The sequence below is a fragment of the Anabrus simplex genome, chromosome 1 (genome assembly GCF_040414725.1).
Source record: "Anabrus simplex isolate iqAnaSimp1 chromosome 1, ASM4041472v1, whole genome shotgun sequence".
Taxonomy (NCBI): domain Eukaryota; kingdom Metazoa; phylum Arthropoda; class Insecta; order Orthoptera; family Tettigoniidae; genus Anabrus; species Anabrus simplex.
Genome location: NC_090265.1, coordinates 881907961 through 881931917, shown reverse-complemented (window position 1 = coordinate 881931917; position 23957 = coordinate 881907961). Strand labels below are relative to the sequence as shown.

Sequence of the window (23957 nt, the reverse complement as noted above, 5' to 3'; positions counted from 1 at the left end):
ATGTTCTGTGCAAAATGTTAGCTGCTTGTACGAAGGTGATCCCAAAAATAAGGTCTCCTATTTTTTTTTCAATACATAGACCTGTTTATTTCTACATTGGTTTACATCATTTTGCAGCTTGAACATTTAGCTGTTTTTCTACCTAATCACCATTTTGGTCGATGCATTTTTGTAGACGCTGTGGCAGTTTTTGTGTGCCTATGTCATACAAGCTCGCTGCCATGCTGTTCAGGAAGTTGTGAACCTCATTTCACCTCATCGTCGGTGCTGAAGCGCTTTCCAGCCAAATGTTCTTTCAACTTAGGGAACAAGTGATAATCACTGGGCGCCAAGTTGGAACTATAGAGTGGGTGGGTGGGTGGGTGGGTGGGTGGGTGGGTGATGATGTTTCACATGAACTGTTGCAGGAGAGCAGCAGTTTGCCGGGCGACGTGCGGGCGAGCGTTGCCATGGAGAATGTTTACGCCCTTGCTCAACATTCCTCTTCTCGAGTTCTGAATTGCCCAACAGAGTTTTTTCACGATCTCACAGTACCTGTCAGCGTTCATTGTGGTCCCAGCGGGCACAAAGTAGACCAGCAGTACCCCTTTTCGATTCCAAAACACAGTGGTCATGATTTTACCGGCAGAATGTGTTTGCTTGAATTTCCGCGGCTTTGGCGAAGAGGGATGCCGCCACTGGTGTGATTGTTGCTTGGTCTTAGGTGTAAAGTGGAACGCCCAGGTTTTATCACCCGTGAAAATTGAGTGCAAAAAGTTGTCCTGTTCAGCTGCAAAGCGTTGAAGAAATGCGCAGGAAGAATAAACTCGTTGCCGCTTGTGGTCTTCAGTCACCATGTGTGGCACCCATCTTGCACACACCTTCCAGTATTTCAACTTTTCCATTAAAATTCTGTGAGTGGTGCTTCGGAAAACCTCAGAAACCAAAGTACAGATATCATCCAGGGTGATCCGCTGATCTTTATGCACAATTTGCTCAACCTTCACGACTGTCTCGACGGAAATTGACGGTCTCCCATTCCTTTGTTCATCGTGAATTTCAGTCCGACCGGCTGCGAACTCTCTACACCACTTACGAACATTTTTGACATCCATGCACCACTCGCCATACACTTATGTCAATTGGCGATGGATTTCAATTGGTTCAGTACCTTTTACATTCAAAAACTGAATATCTGCGTGCACTTCGCACTTGGCGGTAACATCTAACGGGAGTTCCATTCTCAACAGCTTCCGAGCCAAGACTGAGTGCCTCAGCGCGGCGATTTATGAAAAAAAAATAGGAGACCTTATTTTTGGGATTACCCTTGTAATAAATGGTTTCAGAGCCTCAAGTGGGAAGACATCTTGACCTCAGTAAATTAAAGACGTACAGTGGAAATTTTTGTGTATTGAGTATATATTGACTAGCAAAACATAATCATTTTGATTATCATAGTAACATACAATGTAATCATCATCTGTTCCCTGTTTCAGATTCTTTCTGGGTATTGTAGTATACTTATGCCCTCCATTTCACCCTGTCCTTCCATCATTCCTCTTTGAACACTGTCAACATTGATTCTTCGGTCCTTAATGCACTCACTCACACTATCCTTTCAAGTTCTGGGCTGACCCTCTTCCCTGTCATCATTTCTTTGTAGGCTTTCTCTGACATTCTTTCTTCTGGCATTCTCACCATGTATCCAAACCACTTCAGCTTCTCTGAATCAATCCTGCCCTGTAATCTCCTAACACCAACTCTGTCTTGTCATTTGCCTAGGATGCTTCTCAGGTACCCCATTTCAGTTATCTGGATTTTACTATTGCTATGTGCTTAATAGCTAGGAAATAGCAACATTATGAAGACTAGTAAATTGCATAGCTTCAACACACGGGTCATATATTCTTTGTTGGACCTCGGTGTTATATTACACCATAATTTATGTCCACTTTTATCAGAGTATAATTTTGCAACATCAGAAATCTGAATTAAATCATTAGGTTGGAAGACACCAAGCACCAAAGTACCTTCCTAGGTAATATTATATTCAAGTAATAAAGATACATATTGTAATAGTTCGGTGAAATTAGAAAATTTAAAAACAGTTTTTCAAAATTTTTAAATTTTCTTTTAACAATTTGCCTTATGTTGCACTGACACAGATGGGTCTTATGGTGACAGTGGGATCAGGAAAGGGCTGGGAATGGTAAGGAAGTGGCCGTGGCCTTCTTTAAGCTACGTCTGGTGTGAAAATGGGGAACCATGGAAAACCATCTTCGGGGCTGCTGACAGTGCGGTTTGAACCCACTATCTCCTGAATGCAAGCTCACAGCTGTATGGCCAATTCGCTTGGTAATAAAGTTCATTGTGTACACCTTAAAGAACAAAAACAGAAGTTCAAGTGCAGTCACCCTTTCACAGTAAAAGCAAAAGAAAGAGTATTATCAAACCAGTCTGATTGAAATGCAGTGGTTTGATAATCCTTTAACCTAATGTCTTCAACTTACTGTCTTGCCATGTGTCATCCACAACTGAAATTTTGCGTACAACATATTAATAAACTACTTCTTGTCCACTGAAGCTTATCTTTATATGTGGAATGTTGATTTAGAAGAGTTCCTCGTTATATTTCTCGCAAATGATTGTAACGTACTGTTTTATCTGTTGTATTTTTAAGAATTGAATGTAAACTTTATAAACGTTGGACAACTTTGAGATTGCAGAACAAACATGTACCCAAAACACTTATAAAATATGTTTGTACCAGACTGGAAAAGAGCTTCGCTAGTCAGGTCCGCACCTATTCCCTCTTTGAACTAGTGCAGTGGTAGACTACTTCCTAACAGGTGATAACAAGAAGATGCACGGTATTTGGAATGCCAGGGTTTGCAATAGGAAGGCTGCTACTTGACATCTTTATTTCAAAATGCAACTGTGCAATAAATTATGGAGAAAGTGTGTGCATCAAATACAGATACATTTCTTCTTCCTCACTTTGATCCGAAGGAAATTGGGGTATGCAAATTATGCATGGGCATTAATTATGCAAGAAAATACTGTAACTTCATTGTAGACTTCCATTCAGGTAATGAGGGGTGATTTATACTATACATTCGGAATGAGTCCTCGGGAAGGCTGAGGTTCGAATCCCAGTCGATTCCTGGGTTGAGATTTTCATCTCAAGAATAGTGTGGCATCTAAAATCAAAATCAACCTGGGTGGCTCTAGCAACCCCAGAGAAAACTGGGATTTCATATCATCTTCATTATGAACATACGATAAGGGTTCTTTAATAACAACCAGGTTACATTTCATTGTCTCTTCTGTTTTATAGGACTTCTAGCCAGTATTGTTCCTGGGTTGAAACAGGACAATGCAGATTTGGTAGTCTTGGTGCTGACCACATTACGTACTAAATTGGTTGAAAATAGCAACATTACCAAGACTAGCAAATTGCATCTCTTCAACACTCAGGTGATACATTCTTTGTTGGACCTCTATGAATGGAAAGGTTCTGCTATGTGGACCCCGAAAGCAAAACGACGTCGCGTAGAAACTTCTACATTGCACGATGAGGTATGACTTGAAATAATTTTTCTGTAAATAGATTTTAATTTACTATGGAATTTGGAAGTAACTTCACTCTGAATAAACATTGGTAGGAGGAATAGTGTTTGGAACTGGTACTGTAATACAAGTATTGTACTTAGACCTGACACTAACTATTGGTACTAGGTAACATACACTTACTTCCTCTGCAGTCTTAGTTTGATATTTATGTATATTTTCTTTTTCATTGTCAACATCTTATTACTGCTTATGTTGCTATCATTGTCTGGTAATACACATTTTTCTCTTTCCACAGTATGCCTATTTTTTTCTAGGATGTCCATGTCCATTTACTGTATGTTATAAGGTCTTTTGGTTAAAGGTACCTATTTGCGAATTGCCCAAATAATTTGACTGATTCTCAATGCCCTCAGTTCTACATGTTAGTGTAGGACTTGATCTGTGAGAGGCTAATAAATACTGACATTCAATGGTTGCAGAATTGTTTTGAATCACCAGGTATGATCACCAACTTACAACTTGAGCTGCAACATTGTTCTTATTCTGTATCCACTAGATGACCATGAATACTATTAACAGTAACTGTAACTTGTAACTGTGCCTGTGGTTGTCCTCTCCTCATTTTCGCCAACCTATGAACCAACAGTTTTGGTGCCATTTTGCTCTTTACTCGGACATGTATTCACACTTGGACAGGACATAAGTTTAGAGATCTGTAACATGTAACCTTATCAATCTGGTTGGAGCTATCGTGATGTTACATTGATATCAGAATAGGTGGTGTATCTGATTAGAATTACCAACGTGAAAGAGAAAGTAGTTTACTGCTTCTGCACTTTCAATGCATTGTTAAAATTTTACCACTCTTCGTATTCACAAGCTCAGTTATAATATCCATTGAGGTACAGTAAAATGGCATTATAACGAATGCCAGTTTGACGAAATGTTCAGAATAGCAAAATTATTTTTAGGCCCCTTCCCTTTTACCTATTTAATGTGTGTTAAAATATGTCATTGTAACGAATTTCAAACTTTCAGTATAACAATCTAAAATGTAGCTTTTTGCTTACGTTTAACATATTTTTCCTTCAAAATATAATCAAATTAAAATGTAGCCTTTTTGCTTATGTTTAACATCTTTTCCCTTCAAAATATAATTGCCGTGTATTTCACGTAACATGTCTCTATACAGCTAATACCAGGCGGCGCACACTACACAACACACAGGTGAAACTACTAGCATAGCGTATCGAAGAGGAAGTGTGACATCTTCAAGAGTTACCATGGACCGCCGCACAGATGGCACTGCCATCCACAGTGATGACTGAGCGCGAGGATAACAGAGGCATTATCGGGACTACTACTTCAAAATCTACTAAAAAACTCAAGCATGCAACTTACGTTTGAAAATGATTTCATCTGCTGGACACTTTGGAATATTTCCTGGATGATTTCGCTGCCTTCGAAGTAACCAGCTCCCTTCTTATCTCCTTCGTACGGAAGAGGAATCTATATTTCAAGTAGTGAAATACAAGTTTTGGTAGCAAACACAGCACATGATTTTCACAGCACCCCAACTGCAAAGACTTCACTTTAATAACATCTAATTTATCCAAGTACTCGAAGAAAGTATCACCCCATAAAAATCCATACACGATAGCTTTTCCGCAACAACACATTATAAACACTTTCCGACGCATACGTGAGATATGTGGCGCTCTGCATTGCGCTGGAATCTTTAATTAAAGGGAAGCAGGCACATTATCAGTCGGTTTGCTGAAAAGGAAAGGACGACATAAATCACACTGAATCACTTTTGAAATATTCCGCACTAAGTATCCGGCTAAATGATACACTAAGTACTCTTTGCTACAATTCCGCCCACTTAACTCAAGTAAACAGTTTTCCCAGTCTGGTATTTGAATGTCATTTTCGATGTTCACAATTTTTTCTATGATTTCATCTACAGCTTGTGTCTTCACTGCACGAATTTTACTTTCGATTTCTCTCGCAAGAATACGCATTTGATTAACAAGAGACGTCAATGGGGATTCAGCTCTGTACTCACAGTTTCCGCCAGACAATAAGGCAAGTTTAGTCGGTACGTAAATAGGCTGCAACGTGTGTAATAATGTAAAAAGTCAATAGTGGACGGATTATCGTCACAATTTAGTGATCGCAGGATACCGAAATGACGTTCTAGGGGATCTTGATTAAATTTTCCTGTCTAAACGTAGCTATAATTGTGTTCCCACAAATATTCAGACGCTTCTAAGGTACTTTCCACGGTAACTCTTAAAAACTCCAGTGTCCTTTGTGAAGCGAATGAATTTTGAGTATCTCTGAGAACATTTTGCCATTTAATTAAAGTTTCATGTGCCTGTGATCCTTTATACAGTGCTTTAGTGGGAATAGCCGAATTTAATGCGTCAATCAGACAGTTTAAATCGCTTGTGAAAATGTCCGTTTCTTTACTGTCTTCTAAATCCTGTGTTTTAATACCCCGATAGAATGCTATACCATTAGCGACTGATCTACTGAACAGTTGAAATGCCAGTCTTACATTCATTCGTTGAAACGAGTTAGGATCCAAGTGGGCAGAGGTCAGTTTGTAGCAAACTTTAAATCCGGAAAGTTCAGGAGACGAGTCACATTCGTAAACTTTCCTGTAGAATGAATAATCAACAATATTGCCATTATAATTAACCTGTCCTTTGTCATGAAAATTATTTCTTACACATTTAAATATATGTAGCTTGTCTGAAAATGCCCATAATTTTCTGTTGGAGTCAGTTGGATTGGAAATATAGCACCTCAGATTCTTTATGTTACCAGATATTCCTAAGCATTTCCACAACTTTTTATTCGACTGTCTACCATCTGATGTGAAACCAATTATTGGAACTCCTACTTGCTGTAATTGTACGAAAATGTAATATTATGATCACTATAATAATCATATAGAATGATTGAAAATAATAAAGAAAATATTCTAATAATTAATAAAATATTGATAATATAATAATAATGAGCAAATAAATAAAATATTTAATTATGAATGATATTAATAAGAATGAAATTGAATGAAAATGAGAATGCCTTCGCAAAAATGAATGAATGTCACACACGAAACAGTTATGAGTTAATTTTCGGTCTTTTCTATGGATAGCCTTCTCCCATTTTAGTAAAATACCACTCTCTTTAGGGGGCCTGAAGTAATGCCTACCTGAAAACGATCGGTCATATCCAGATCTGCAGCAGGGTACAAAACGAGGGCATGATGTGGTAGCTTTCTCCCCCACTGATATACGTTGCCTTATAGCACAATAGCGACAAAGACCGAGGTATTTAAGATATAACACTTCTCACACCAATCAATCGTGAATACAAACTGCAAACTGCAAACTTTCGAAACATCTCTGACAGCAACGTTAATGAGCAATAAAAATTACTACATCTGAAGGAGAACATAACGCAGGCTAATGGCCAAGGATCTCTGTTGACATCGCAATTGCCTGTGCTGCCACCAAGCGGGTGTCCCACCAACCTCTTGAGCTCCCTTACGGGCGAACGGAGAAGATGTTGCACTTCCTCTTCGATACGCTATGCTACTAGATTACAAATCAGGGGATGGTAAGCAAACACATTACAATTCTGACAAGCGGGTTGTCTACCCAACAGCAGGTGAAGGTTATCTTATTCAGTTTTGATGTACCAGTACTGAACATCATTATGTAGGATTATTTTCTTCTATATATATCACACAAATTAAAGCCAATTTTCTATTAATAAAAATATCTTCAAATATTGGTGTGTGCAGATTGGATTACAGTATTTGCGTTTACAGGATACGGTTCAGGTTGCCATTTTCCATACATGTACGTGATTGGTCGACCTGGATATAGATTTGAAAGTAACCAGTACGTAAGAAGTAACGCTGTTGGCTTTGTAGGAACACCACATTTACCATCAACCAATGAATGTTACAGTTTCATATCTCTACCCTCAGTACTGCATTTCGTTTATTCATGTCTCATGACGTGTTCATTGTTTGTTTACCTTTCGTTCTTGAAGCAACGTGTGTATTAGTGTGGCAGTTAACTCTTTCGCCAATATGGATCAAAAGAAGCAAAATCAGTTTTTTTAAAAAGAAGAATGTAAAATACTTCGGGAAGTGGAGAAAGGAGGAAAACCGGGCGAGTTGGCCGTGCAGTTAGGGGTGCGCAACTGTGAGCTTGCATCCGGGAGATGGTGGGTTCAAACCCCACTGTCGGCAGCCTTGAAGATGGTTTTCTGCGGTTTCCCATGTTCACACCAGGCGAATGCTGGGGCTGTACCTTAGTGAAGGCCACAGCCGCTTCCTCCCCATTCCTAGGCCTTTCCTACCCTGTTGTCGTCATAAGACCTATCTGTGTCAGTGTAACGAAAGCAAGAAAAAAGGAAAGAAAGGAGAAATTACATCAGCCCTTCAAAGTCGTGAAATTTCTTACTAATGAAGACAGAATTAAACAAACATGGCACGTAATCTTCAGGATTTTCTTCTGTCTCGAAGTGTTGTGCCAGAATCTGTGTTAAATTCAAATGCAGTGATTGCTGACTGCCTTGGATATCCGTTTGTGTCTGGGAGTGTTCAGAAGAAAATCATAGACTTTTTTCAAAATATAAAGTCGAGGACATAATGTACTGGTAGAGGGTAAAATTTGAGATGCTGAAAACTTGCAAGTACCTGTACTTTAATCAATCAATCAATCAATCAATCAATCAATACTGATCTGCAATTAGGGCAGTCGCCCAGGTGGCAGATTCCCTATCTGTTGCTTTCCTAGCCTTTTCCTAAATGATTTCAAAGAAATTGGAAATTTATTGAACATCTCCCTTGGTAAGTTATTCCAATCCCTAACTCCCCTTCCTATAAATGAATATTTGCCCCAGTTTGTCCTCTTGAATTCCAACTTTATCTTCATATTGTGATCTTTCCTACTTTTATAAACGCCATTCAAACTTATTCGTCTACTAATGTCATTCCACGCCATCTCTCCGCTGACAGCATGGAACATACCACTTAGTCGAGCAGCTCTTCTTCTTTCTCTCAATTCTTCCCAACCCAAACATTGCAACATTTTTGTAACGCTACTCTTTTGTCGGAAATCACCCAGAACAAATCGAGCTGCTTTTCTTTGGATTTTTTCCAGTTCTTTAATCAGGTAATCCTGGTGAGGGTCCCATACACTGGAACCATACTCTAGTTGGGGTCTTACCAGAGACTTATATGCACTCTCCTTTACATCCTTACTACAACCCCTAAACACCCTCATATCATTACTCATGTATATATATATATATATATATATATATCCTAATTTTCCTCTCATTTAATAAATACAGTATTAAGGATTTTTATGTGCAAATCCATGTTGAAATAACATAGATTCTTCAACAGGTTTAGCAGTGAGTGAGTTCTGAAGAATTGACTTATTTCATTATAACAAAATTTCACTATAACAAATTAAAGTCTGAGGTCCACAAAATTTTGGTTTAATGGTATTTTACTGTATTATGCATTATTCTGCAGTAAAACAACAATGAATGCTCACTTTAAATTGCTATTCTCTGTAGTGCAAAGCTAGCCCTGGTTCTTTTGTTTTGTGTGTCACTACATCAATCACCTCTACATATACCATATAATCCCGAATACCATCCACCACCGAATAAGACCCGCACCCTAAATTTGAGATGTAAAATACGGAAAAAAGAAATAAAAAATCAAATAACTTGCATACCTATTTAATTTCCTTCAAATATACCACAAATATAAATTCAAACAGCTTACAATTAATAAAATCATTACAAAAATCGTAAATAAAATCAGTCCAGTACTCAGATCATTCACAATTCACCGTCGTCATCTGAAGTTTCACCATAGGAACTTTCGTCGCTGGCATCTTTCCACAAATAGTTGTCCTCACCACCATTCACTGAATTTGAAATTCCACATTTCTTAAAGCTTTTGGACACTAGATCGTTGGGAATGCGCGCCCATGCGGTCTTGATCCATCTGCATGTCCCACTTCAGGCCTCTTCACTCGTCCGGTTAGTGTTAACGTGTGATCACCATCAAACATCCATTTGGTGTACAACTGTTTCATTGCAGTTTTGAAAGGCTGGTTCATGCACACATCCAACGGCTGTAGAATAGAAGTGAGTCCTTCGGGAATTATCGCAAGATGGTTTTTCCTTTCCTCCTCATATCTTTTACAGCATCAGTTGTATGTTCTCGGTAACTGTCCAACACAAGCATGTTTCGTTTTTGTAACAAAGCTCCCGGGCGACATTGTCAAACGCACTTCACCCAGTCCTCAACTAACGCACTGTCCATCCAGCCGGACTCGTGTGTTCTAACAATAACACCGGATGGCAGGTTTCCTTCCGGATGTGTTTTCCTTTTCAGAACCACGTGTGGAGGGAGTTTGGTTCCATTCACTAATACGCACAACATTACCGTGCATTGTTGCTTTTCGTTATCACCTGTTCTGATGGTTACACCGTTAGAATCCTTCGTATCCACTGTATTTTCCAACGGCATTTTAAAATAGACAGGTGTCAGGTCAGCATTCCCAATTTGCGGCAGCAAATAAGAACTTTGCTTCCTCAAATGAATAATGTGACGCTAAAAGGCTATTAATTTTTCTTCGTACTCCCCAGGGAGACATTGTGAAATAGACGTACGTCTCCGAATGCACAATATCTTTCTCCAATAAAAGTTTCGGATCCATCCGCGGCTTGCAGTAAAACCCTGTGTTTTGAGTTCTTTTGAGATCTCTAGTGCTTTCAGTTGACACATTTCACTATAAACACCATATCCTAACTCACGTTTTTCTATCACAAATTTCTGGAGTCGTTCTTCAATTTCCGGAAACACTGCACTCCGCCCGCAGAACGCTCTGCGATCGCAGTTACTTTTTAGAAGTTTTTCCTTCTTCCGCCAGTAGGCTCGCTCCCACCTAGTGGAATTGAATCGCACCAAACAGCCGAAATTTCCACTCGACAGCTCACATCTAGCGGAACAAAATCAAACAGGATTCTACAGGAAACTTCAGGCTTGCAATGGACGGTCTGATAGAAGGTGTGAGGAGGCAGAAAATTACGAGAGATCGGAGAAGTTTCAGGGTGCATATAAAATTAACAAGAGGACCAAGAGAAGAGTATTCAAACTTATTTGAATGTTGATTGCGCGATGAAGCCAAGTCTTGACGGCAAGCCTACTTCAGAGTTACTGTAGGCCTATTGCAATTTCAACAACTATTTCAGATAGTAGAATTTAACAGGCAAGTTTAATTTTTCAGGAGGAAATGCTACCTCAGATGCAATTGGAGTCCATGATCGTTAAAAAACTACTTTAATGCGGTAGATTGCGTCCTATGGCAGGATGAAATCATTAATTGAGGTTAACATTTTTTAATGTTTTATTTTTTTATTTTTTACAATTTGCTTTACACTGCACCGACACAGATAGTTCTTATGGCGATGGTGGCATAGGAAAGGGCTAGGACCGAGACCTTAATTAACGGACAGACCCAGCATTTGCCTGGTGTGAAAATAAGGAAACCACGGAAAACAATCTTCAGGGCTGCCGACAGTGGGTTTCGAACCCACTATCTCCCGAATTCAAACCCACACCTATGCGACTCGTAAGTGCATGGCTAACTCCCTTGGTAACATTAATTAAAGACTAAAGCGTATTTATTGTTCACAGCAGAGCAATTTCACATGCAGTAGCCTACTATTTGTTAGGAACACGTGTACGACAGTTTGAAACCTAGGGAATGCCACTTAAGAAATCATTCACTGCAAATATAATAAACACTTAAAGATAGGTCTACATCCCATGTGAGATGTGATGACCATTATCGTACTGATATACTGTATGTGGACTCCAACGTAACATGATTTAGTGATAAAGTCAACAAAAATTATGAAATAATTTGGATATAGACTACAGTAACCTGCCAGAAAATTGAATTTTCTTATAAGTTTGATTTTTCATAGTCTTTCTAATTTCCTCCCAGGCATTTTTTTTACATTGTTGCAGTAGTGCTCGTGGGTCTTGTTCTAGATGAAATTATATTTTTGAACTAAACTGATATGTTTTTCCATGTCTAGTATTAATAAGTTGAATAAACTTTCACAAAACAGAACGTTCCCAACCATATCCAAGAAACAGCTGACTTTCCAGCTGAAGCTGATACACATTTGCCACCAAATGGTCGTCCGAAATAACCGACCGTTTACGAAGCTGCATGAATCTTGATAATTTTGTTCGATTCTGCTCCATTAGTCAAAAAATATTCTTGGCAGAGAATCCTGTTCCGTTCGGTTCGATTTGATTCGACTCGTGGTGATCGCCATCTGTATCTCCCGTTTAAACACATGTTAAAAACAAGTTCTGTTCAGTTAGATTCCATTCCATTCCACTAGGTGGGAGCGGGCCTAATAATGAATACACAATTCATCAATATCGTACTTTCTGCCAAGTACGATATATTTCAGCTTTGCTTACTACTTTAAGTTTCTCATGCACAGTAAATTACTGCAGACGCCATTTTAAATCATCGCTTACTATCGAGACAGCACTTTCATGGGACAGATATGGAACTGAAATGTGAGTGAGGTAGACTTCCGTAACCAACAGTCTCGACTCTCGCAAAGTACGATATCCCGCGAGATCAGCTATTCGCGCACCCAGCTTGCTAGCAACACTTGTGAAACAAATGACGATCGAGCATCCGCAGCAACAGTTTTCATATTTACCGCATATTTACCTATATTCTTTGATTTACCTTATTTCATTACCTTACATTTCACGTTTACATGCCACTGTAACCGTATTGAGAAAAATCAATCTGGTTTTTAGAACGCAACTAAAACACAATAAGACCTGAATGCCAGTTTACATGTGGTATATTGAGTACGGTAACCATATTCAAATGTATTTCAATACTCCATGTAAACGTAGTAAATATTTACGAGAATAAACGGCTTGAATTTCATCCGCACCCAAGATTTAGAACCAATATTTTGGGGAAAAAAGTGCAGGTAGTATTCGGGATTATTTGGTATATACACTGACTGACAATATTAATGTATCACTCAAATTTTCCAAGGAAAAAGCATGTAAAATTGTGAAACATTTTTTAATTATTTACATAGATTACTTTCATGAAAAAATTAACTAAGTAATAATAATATATAAGTAATAATAATAACAACGTAAACGTTTCCACCTTTTCAATACTACAATATATTAACAAAATTGCAAATTACACGGTACTAGTTTCAACCCATCTAGGGGTCATCATCAGCCGTATTGGAGCAAAGATCATTTGTGGCGAAATCCTAAGAAAATGTTATTTTAAAGAATAACAAGTGAAATGAGATGTTATGGTAATAGTTAATAATACAAGGAATATCCATACTAAGAGGTTTTTAACAAAGAATAAAGTATAAATGGGGTGTTGTAAAAATTATAATCATGGAAATCAGTAAGTTCTTGTATTGAAATGAAATATGGCTTAGGAAGAGGGCTTAAGGTGGGGCTGAAGGGTGCGGGAGAAAGTGTAACTGTCTTGGAAAAGTACCTTTGATTAAATTTAGGATTGAGTTTAGGTTGGCTGCATTATTGTTTCTGAGGAAAGTGATAAATAGATCAACATTTACTCAACATAATGGAAAATTACTACATACACCTAGACCAATACTTTAATGCCAGTCACAATCTCAATGAAATCTCAGAGAAACCCAACATACTCTTCGATCTATTTATCACTTTCCTCAGAAACAGTAATGCAGCCAACCTAAACTCAATCCTAAATTTAATCAAAGGTACTTTTCCAAGACAGTTACACTTTCTCCCGCACCCTTCAGCCCCACCTTAAGCCCTCTTCCTAAGCCATATTTCATTTCAATACAAGAACTTACTGATTTCCATGATTATAATTTTTACAACACCCCATTTATACTTTATTCTTTGTTAAAAACCTCTTAGTATGTATATTCCTTGTATTATTAACTATTACCATAACATCTCATTTCACTTGTTATTCTTTAAAATAACATTTTCTTAGGATTTCGCCACAAATGATCTTTGCTCCAATACGGCTGATGATGACCCCTAGATGGGTTGAAACTAGTACCGTGTAATTTGTAATTTTGTTAATATATTGTAGTATTGAAAAGGTGGAAACGTTTACGTTGTTATTATTATTACTTATATATTATTATCAGTTCAATACGGACCAAAAACATGAAATTCATAACCATCAATAAGTAATAATATCTGTCTGTTATTGCTATCCTTAGTTACTTAGATAATTTTCTCATGAAAATAATCAATGTAAATAATGAAACAAATGTTACACAATTTAACATGCTTTTTCTTTGAAAATTCAAGTGATCCTTTAATTTTGTCAGTTATTGTAACTACATACAATGGTTGCAGAACTGTTATTGAATTACGAGGGACAATCATCAACTTATAACTTGAGCTGCAACATTCTTCTTATTATATGTGAAAAACATTGCTTTGAAACTTCACTTTGGAGGTTCCAGTCACATTTGCTGAGGAAATGTCAGTAAATATTAAAAGTTTGGTAAGGCCTGATGACTTAAAAGTCTGTTTGAAATCTTACTTAGCTGCTGTGAACGCCTACATCAATAAACAAGTTATTTCTACAGGGTGGAAACATATCCATCTGACAGTCTGAAGTGATTTAGCCTAATGATTCATAAGCCCTCTTTAGTTCTGAAAGCTGATATCAGTGTATCTATTCATGGATCCATGCGACATTGTACGAAGGTGAATCAAAAAATAAGTTACACTAGCTCTCCATGAGAGCACACTGTATGCCGTGACTGTGGCCAATGCGGAAGAAGCTACAGAAACTGCTGACATGTCTGATAGGAAGATTGGTGTGGTATCCCGTCGTGTGTGTGTGTGTGTGTGTGTGTGTGTGTGTGTGTGTGTGTGTGTGTGTGCACGCGCGCAGACCAGGCTGGCTTAATGCCTTGTGAACTCGATGTTCATTCCAAATTAGAGGTGCGTGCAAGATCAGATTTCTATGGGCTAAATGGCTCAGTTGCGCAGACATTTATCATGAAATCTCTGCTATATATGGTGAGCATGCAATTTCTCACCCAGGTATTATAAAGTGGTGTAAGCAATTTGATGCTGGACGCACGGATCTCACAGATGAATATCGCGAATGCAGGTTCGCAACGTCCAGTGCCATTGCAGATATTGACCTGTGGATGGGATCATTAGAGAGAATTGGCACATAACATTGCAGGAAATTGCCAGCATGCTGAAAATTTCACTTGGGAGTGTGTTCTCCATTGTTCACCAGCACATTGGATTTCATAAACTGTGTCAAAGATGGGTCCCACGTTTGCTCACTGATGTTCACAAGGGACGTTTCCAATCATCACTGGCATTTTTGTAACAGTATTCTGTGGAGGGAAATGAGTTTCTGCGGTGAATCATCATAGGGGTTGAAATGTGGGTCCACCACTTCACCCCCGAAACAAAGAGAACATCGATGGAATGGGTGCACATCACACCCCAACCACGAAAGAAGGCCAAAGTATAACCGTCAGCAGGAAAGGTAGTGGCGACAGTGTTCTTTGACATGGAAGGTGTGGTGCACATGAAATTTATGCCGAAAGGCACGACAGTCAAATCAGCTTTGTATTGTCAAATGTTGAACCGGTTGCATATGGCAGTTAAAGAAAAGCGGCGGGGAAAATTGAGCGCTGGTGTGATTTTGTTGCACGATAATGCAACACCTCACACGGCCGCCAAACATCCGAACTTCTGCTACGATTCAAGTGGGAGGTATGGCAATATCCTCCATTCAGTCCAGACTTAGCGCCATGCAGTTATCTTGTGTTTGGTAAGCTGAAAAAGGAACTCGGTGGATGACGATTCTGAAACAGTGAGGATGTGAAAGCAGCTGTCTCCAGGTGGTTTCATAGCGCTGGAGGTGATTTCTAGTCATCCGGAATTGAAAAGTTGGTTGACCTTTCTGAGAAATGTTTACAGTCTCGTCGGGACTATGTGGAAAAATGAACTTACATTGTATGTTGTCGTAGCCGTGTTGCCTATGTGTAGGTGGTTTTGTAAATGGCCATAACTTAGGAGCGTAACTTACTTTTTGATTCGCTCTCGTACATTAAATCATTTTAAGAAAATTCTATACATTCAGAATATGGAATTCCGCTGCATTTACAAGTGGGCTTTGATTATCCGAACGTCAATTATCCAAAGTGTCAATTATTGGAACTCAAATTTTCCCATTTTTTTCCCTTCATTATTGTTATAGGTTATGAAGATAATAGGGTAAACTCTATTGCACGTGCATAGCTTTCCGACGAGACAGTGCCACTAGCACTTTCTAGTGGCTCGCTGTGTAAAAACGAACAGCTGTCAACTGCTCCTTGTGGCCGGTCTGACATAATACCTGAACCGGGGATCTCGAAATTTCACCTGTACACTAAAATGTATTGGTTTTAAATTTTAAGGAAATTATGGAACAGCTTTTCAAGTACAAAATGTTTGATCTGGGCTTATAACATTTTATTAGTCACAAAATAAGGCATGAAAAGTAACATCCATTTTAGGCCTACAGCTAAACCAATACTACTGGATTTTTCATGTGATAGCCTACTCTCTACAATTTTCACATATGTCATGAAGAGTGACAACTACAGTAAAACCTCGTTAAGACGTTTCTGCAGGGGAAAACAAAAATGAACGTGTTAAGCGAGAAAACGTACTACTGAATATACGAATAAAAACTATCCAGCAGGGATATGGAAACACTAGATTCTTTTATTTTTTCCGAAATGCAGGCATTTTATGTCATGTATCCGTGGGTACAGTGAAAACTATAACTACCATTTCTTAATATGAGAGGAAGGTATTAAAAGGTGTGAAAAATACGAGAGAACAAATATGAAAACCTTTTCTGCTGGGGCTTATAAAATAACAAGTGACTGATCGGTGTGAAAAGCAACAAGTATGAAAACATATGTACGGTGGCCAATCAAAATATCTAAGTGTTATTGCAGATTGCAGGCCATTTTCTGTAATCACGCAGCTGTGATGACGGATTTTACCCAAGTTGGAAATCATGTTTGCTTCACAAGGGATGACAAATAACATTTTCAGGGCTACGAAAAATGTGATCGTACTAAGCGGTAATAGCAAAAATATGACGCAATAAGTGAGGCATTTTTATATAGTTTTAATATGATGAGAATCGGGACTTCGTATTTACGATGTGCCAAGCGGGAAAATGTGTTAAGGAAGAATGTACTAACAAGGTTTCACTGTATATACATTCAAAAATAACTTAGCCTACTGTACACATGTTATTTTCAACAAATTCAAGTTCAGGCATGGCAAATTTCTGTAAAAATTTGCATACAACTACAGGCCAGGCAGCCATATATGCTGACAGTCATGCATGTAAATTATATATATACTATATTATGTACATCCAAAGGCACTTAAACATGAAATTACACATGCGTTATTTTCTGTAATCTGGCATTTTTCTTTTTCTGCAGGGATGTGTAGGAACCATTTGTTCTATTTACAAAAGCTTTATTGAGGAGTGCAGAGTATTTATGGGCCAACAAAGAATCACAATTGTCACACAGTCCTTCTACACTAATATATTCATTCATTAAGGTCTTCACTAACTTGTCTTCGACACCTTGAGTGCTTTCACATATGAATTCATTTCCATTATTCTGAAAAACACTGGACATTTTAAGAACACAACATTTGAGAACATTCATTGGGGAAAATCATGTTACTTGATTCATATTTCTTCACTAATATGAGGATGTTTTCTGGGTCATGGGAATTAAGTTCAAGTGACATCAAAACACTTCTGCACTCATTGTATGGCAGTCTAGAGATTGCTCAACCAATAACATAATTGTCTGCATTTGCCTGTGTAGTTTGCACATTACTGTCGATGATCTCATTTTCTTCATTACAGTTATGTCTCTTATCACTAATATTAATCTTTCATTCACAGTGTAACTCATTTTCAAATAATTGTATTTGGTTAGGAATATTGCAGCATCAGCTTCACAATTGCTATCTTGTGATGGGGATAGTAAGTTATTTATCATAACAGTTCTTAATGCACTGCGAAACTTAGATGCATCTGGAGTGACATTATTGCCCCCTTTATCCCTGACGATGGCAAATGCATTTTCCAGACAGTCTTGTCACTTTTCTAGTGAAGAGAAATTGAAAATCAAGTCGCTCCTTCAGTTCTGACCACAAAAACTTAAGAGCAGTGATATTACCGTATTTACGTGAATAGTCCCTGCGTATATTTAAAAAAATTTTGAGGCATGAAATTGGTGTGCATGTTTTATTTGCATCAAGGTTGCCAACACACTCCTGGCTCACCTAGTTTTCGATGCTGAGTGTACAGTTATGCTTTGTGCACCCGTAGATGGAAGAGAACTGTCCCCATGTGTTATATTTAAATGGAAAACAATTCAGACTTTTAATTCTAAACTGACTTTACATTTTTTTTAAATAGTACTCTATTTTACAGAGTAATTTAAATTCAGAATGTCTCTGCGTCACAATAGAACGCATCTTCCGGAATGTGCAGGGGTAGATTTCCGCACTTTCACTCACGGTGTATCTATAGTGTGTTTCATAGTTGAAAATAGAGTGAAATGGTAATTCTTTTGTGTTCAGCGTTTCAAGGAACGCCACAATATCACGTAGCAGGCAGTACGCGGAAAAGCAGAATCTGCGAAAACTGGTGAGGATTGGCATTTCTGAATTACAAGATGGCTGTTAATTAAAAATCATATAATTGGAAGTCTGATTTCTGTATTACAAAGACTTCGAATTAACGAGGTTTTATTGCATCGCAAAACTGACATCAGATTTCGCCGTTGTGTCTATTTCAAGTGTTTACATTACATAAAATGAATTATCCACCACCAGTCGTGTTACTGTCCAGTAACCGTCTTATTAATAAAAAGTTCTTATGCAGTTGTTTAACACTTGTATACAGTAGAACCTCGATAATTCGAAATCGGTTAATTCAAAATCTCGCCTAATTCGAAGCAGCTTTCATTCCCGGAAACATGAGGTATGGTTTTGCATGTTATTTAAATCGTTTTATTCAAAATACGGATAATTCGTAATTCGAAGAACAATGTCGGTCCCATTACCGAAATTCAGACTTTTAATTCGAAACTGCCTTTACATTTTGAACAAAATTGTACTTTACAGAGTAATTTAAATTTAAAATTTCTCCGCATCATGAAAGAACGCGTCTTCCGGAATGTGCAGGGGTAACTTTGCTCACTTTCACCTATTTCGGCGTGTCTACAGTGTGCCTCACATCTGCTATGTTCGAGTGGAATCATAATTATTTTGTATTCGGCGTTTTAAGGAACACCACAATATCACGTAGGCCTAGCAAAAAGTCTGCGGAGAGGTAGAATCCGCGAGCACTGGCGACGCCAACAGTTGGCGAAAAAACGAGGCTTATAGCCTATAATCAATTCGTACACGCCAAACAATATTGTCAGTGCCAATGAAACTGCATTGTTTGCTTGTTTTATTTTTTTTAATGCTGAGGCCAGACGGACTTATGGTTTTAAAGGAAAGAATTGCCAGCCGGGAAATGTACTGTGTTGCTATGCAGTGCACACGGAAGCAAGAAATTTCCTTTCCCTGTCATAGGAAAGTTTGAAAAGCCACGATGTTTTAAGGGCGTTGGGCACTTTCCATGCCACGCCAATACAAGGCATCTAAAAATGCAGAGTGTACAGTAATCCAAAAGATAAAGCATTTGCACAAGGGAGCCAGTAAATTTTTCTTCGTCTTTGAATCGTGTTTTTCATCCTTTCGTTTCGTGAGGTTATGTTTGCCATTGTTTTATACAAGTGCATTATTTATATAATGTAAATGCGCCTTGCTGGATAAATTTCTGAAATAGTGCTTTCCATCAAGGTGACTGCATGATTTAATGGGTCTTAGGAGTGCCATGGCGGGAAAGCGTACAAGTATAGTCACTGTATATACCGTTGTTGTAATGTGGACAGAAGCGCGAGATACTTTCTCCTCTCGTCATAGGAAAGTTGGATAAGCCGCGATGTTTTTAGGGCATCGGGTACTTTCTGTGCAAGCACAAGGCATGTAAAATGCATACAGTACAGTAATCCAATGAATAAAGTACCTGCACAGGGGAGCCAGTATAGATTTCTCCTCGTCTTTGAATCATGTTTTCTTTCTTTTGATTTCATTGCGTGAGGTTATGTTTGCCGGTGAGTTATCCAAGTGCATTATTTGAATACTGTAAATGCACCTTGTTGGATACATTTTGGAAATAGTTATTTTTCATGCTATTTGAGAGCTTTAAACTGTGAATTAACAGGTCTTAGAATATATTGTGACGCCACAAGGGTTAGCATTTCCGAAGGACGTGTTGGCGGTTAATTCAAAATCACGTAATTCGAAGTCCGATTTTTGCGTCCCAACGACTTCCAATTAACGAGGTTTTACTGTAGTTAAACAGTGAATAAACCCTGTATACGCGTTGTATATTTTTCTTACTAATAAGCGTGGTATACGCATTATATTACTATACTGCATGTATACACTAGTTTCAAGTCGTAGGAATCTCTTCCTGCAGTTCAATGACGCATTTCGCACGTTCGGCACCTTTATGATCGCTTCTGCTTGTTATCTATGAACAGAACTTTCCGGAAAGTCGCACAGTAGCACGGCATATCGAAAAGGCAGTGGCAACACAAAGTAGGACAGCTGGAAATTGGCTTATATTGATATCAACATTTCTTCAGCTTGCTTGTGTAATGAACACCACAAAAGAAATGGAAAAGCTTAAGAAAAGATCAAGAATTCCTAACTGGGATAGTACAGAAAACATAAGCAATTGTAATTGAATCGGTGTGTTGAGAAGTGTACACATTCCAAAATCCTTACTTTTCAGGAGAAAGGAAAAACCGTTTTGTAGCTAAAAGAAAGGTTTAAAGATAAACACTTCATAACGCTCCATATTGAACTGTATCACAGTTAAGTTGAAACAAGAAATTAAGTGGTTCAGCCTATTCAATACAAGTAAATAAGAAATGTAGTGTTACATTCTTATTTGTTTAAAAGCGGTACCAGTTTCGACCACCAATCTGGGTCATCATCAGCCGATTAAAAATACAAAAACAATGCATAGGAAAACAAAAAAATTAAAAGTAACAACTGCAGCTCCTCGTACATTGGACAGACAGGACACAACTTTAATATCAGATACTCCGAAGATATCAACGCCATTAAATACAACAGATTCTCTGTTATAGGACAACACATACAAGACTCCAAACATAATTTCACTAATATTGAAAAACATAAAAATACTTAAAATCATTAACAAAGGCCCCCTTCCAAACACTACTGAAAATTGTTTTACCTTGACCAATACTTAAACCCTAATTTAAATGGAAACGACATATCTGAAAAACCCAATATTCTATTCGACTTCCTAATTCTTCTGAAAAATGCTAAATTTCTAAACCTGAATTCAATTTTCCATGCCTTACACAGTTCCTACACACGTTTTCTACCTCCTAACCCACCCTAAACTACCCCTCCTTTAGTTCCCTATCCTATCCTTTCCCATCTTCCAGTTCTCTTTTAATCTTCTCTTATCTACTAATCCTCCTCCTTTCTTACCTTGTCCCATCTTTTCTTTTCACCTCCCCTCTCGATTAAAAAAAAAAAATCTATTTTCTGAATTGAACTGTATACTATAATACCACCTACAGTTCAGATCATTACAACATTAAAATTTAAATTCATACCTTACATTACCTCAAATATGACCCAAATTCTTATCTTCAAGAAATAACACGCTGTGCATATGCGTTTTTCATTTGTTTCCAATATTGCGCTTTTTAACATTTTTTTCTCTTCACAATTGTTTTTTTATGTCAACTGTTCTGCATCTCTAAAGAATCTACAAAATCCTATTAACAGTGATATATACTTCAATTATATTAACTTGTATTACATATTTTGCGACTGAAGCATTATCAGGCTTGTTCTTTAAACTATTCACCGAGTTTCATCGACATTTAAAAGCACAGTGCCGGACATTGCGTATGTTGCGCTGATCTTCAGGAGCTAGCATCTTACTTTATTTAAGCGACTTATCTTTGACTTCTACCCAATTTTGGGACTTCATATTTATTAAATCGTGTTGTGGCTTCGCGCCTGGCAGTGTTTGCAGGCTTGTTCAATGAACTGTTCACCTCTTCTCGTAAACATTTTAAGGCACAGTGCCGGACATTGCGTGTGTTGTGCTACTCTTCAGGGACTTGCACCTTGCCACATATAAGTGACCTATCTTCGACTTGTTCTGGATTTTATGATTTAAAATCGCCAGTGCTAACCCATATAAGAATGTAACACTACATTTCTTATTTACTTGTATTGAATAGGTTGAACCACTTAATTTCTTGTTTCAATTTAAAAGAAAGGTTTGATCAAAAAAGTTTCTAATAGGTATTTATACACCATATATCTGCGTATTCAACTACAAAGTATAGAAATCGTATTACGTACGGTTTTAAGTTAAACCATTTTTTATGTCAAGGAATATGTCCCTTTTTATACTCAAATTTGAGAAAGATCTTTGTAGAGGCAGATAATGTATAATAAACTCGTAATTTCAAAAGTCTATTAAGCAGTAACACATTACTACACAAAAATTCGCCCAACCATCATTTCTTTTATAGTTACCAGTATTCATTGTCATTCCATCTCTTTAAAAGGCTCAAATATGTACACGCGAGAACGAGATATATCTCGCTCCTGAAGGTTAAGAAACAACAGTATACCCAGGCCAAAGAAGAAGAATTAATACAAGAAGCAGAAGCAAAACCGTACAAAGTCCTAGAGTCACAGAGAACCAAGGTGACCCCATGTATCTCAATGACAATATAGAAAAACCACTTCGCAAATATACTTCAGAAGAAGAAAATGCAATACCATGCAAAAGGAAGTACCGTGCTAACGAAAGAACGAATAACAGAAGACGAAGTTTGGCAAGCAATTGAAAAGAGCAAACCTCGAAAAGCAGCTGGCCCAGACAATATCTCGAACGAGCTGATGAAAGGATCAATGATATATACCATTAAGTTATGGACAGCCCTATACAACAAGTGCCTAGAAATCATGAACGCACCTTCAGTATGGAGAGAATCAACGGTCAAGGTGATCTACAAAGGGAAAGGACCACAGAACAGCCCAGAATCCTACAGAGGGATAGCCCTGAAATGTGCACCATTCAAGATAATGAACAATATCTTACTCAAAAAAATCCATGACAACATAATGGCAGTTATACCTCGGGAACAGTACGGCTTTACTCCCGGAAGATCAACTCTACAAGCGGTGGGACACGTACTCCAATTCATAAGCGAAACCCTGGCCAAACCCAAAGACACCAAACCATATCAGGTAGAAATACATTAAATAATAACTTCCAGACTGTATCAGGTAGGAAGTTTTTTAATGTATTCAATTTTGTAGTAGATTTTAGATCAATTTTAACCAGGTACCTGACATGGTTTGAGGTAATGGTATGGTCGATGATGCCCCATAGGAAAGGGTGAAACATGTACCAATTTCTTACTTTAATGAAGATTTAACTCTAACATATTAAGCTGTATTGAATAGGTGGAAGAGGAATACATTTCTTACATTTATCATAATAAAGTAAGTTGTAAAAAAAAAAAAAAAAAAGTGTGTGTGTGTTTTTGCTTTTTCTAAGATTGCTGCTATGTGTTAGCAGAATCATGGGAACTGATGAAGGAAAACAAACTCAATGGAGCTTAGAATAAACTGTGGCCAGTAGAACAATTTACAAAAATGATCCTGAAGAGTAGAAGGTTAATGAATTTATAGAATTATTTCAATCAATCTCTGGATTTGAAGAGTGTGGTGAACAAGATGCAGATCAGTGGCTGGAAAGTGGTTCTGATCCTGGTTTTCAAATTTTAAATGAAGATGAAATCATAGAACATGTTCAGGGAATGTCTGATTCCTCGGGCAAAGATGGAGACGACAAGGAAAATAAGGGCCGATGCATGCAGAAGGGTTTGCTGCCATGGAAACTGGGCAATGATGTCAACCTGAATGCTGCTTAACCCAACTTCTACTGAAGGGAATTAGGGACCTCGCAGCTAAAAGAACAACGTTTCAATAGTGAAAATAGTGAAAAATCACAGATTATTGTATTTCAGAAAATAAAGGTAAACCAAATGTATAAATTACAGTATATTAA

General features: G+C 37.8%; 1 protein-coding gene across 4 annotated transcripts in view; it reads left to right on the top strand.

Annotated features, from left to right (window-relative positions):
* The window catches only part of LOC136857679 (nucleolar pre-ribosomal-associated protein 1), a 404999-nt gene that overhangs the window by 84843 nt on the left and 296199 nt on the right, over window positions 1-23957 (top strand). For 3 of the 4 annotated variants that reach the window (XM_067136526.2, XM_067136527.2, XM_067136525.2), the window contains exon 6: window positions 3317-3558. In XM_067136526.2, coding sequence (XP_066992627.2) covers window positions 3317-3558 — 242 coding nt within the window. Of the gene's footprint in view, window positions 1-3316; window positions 3559-23957 lie in introns of those variants that run through there. The other variant, XM_067136528.2, reaches the window with a different exon arrangement.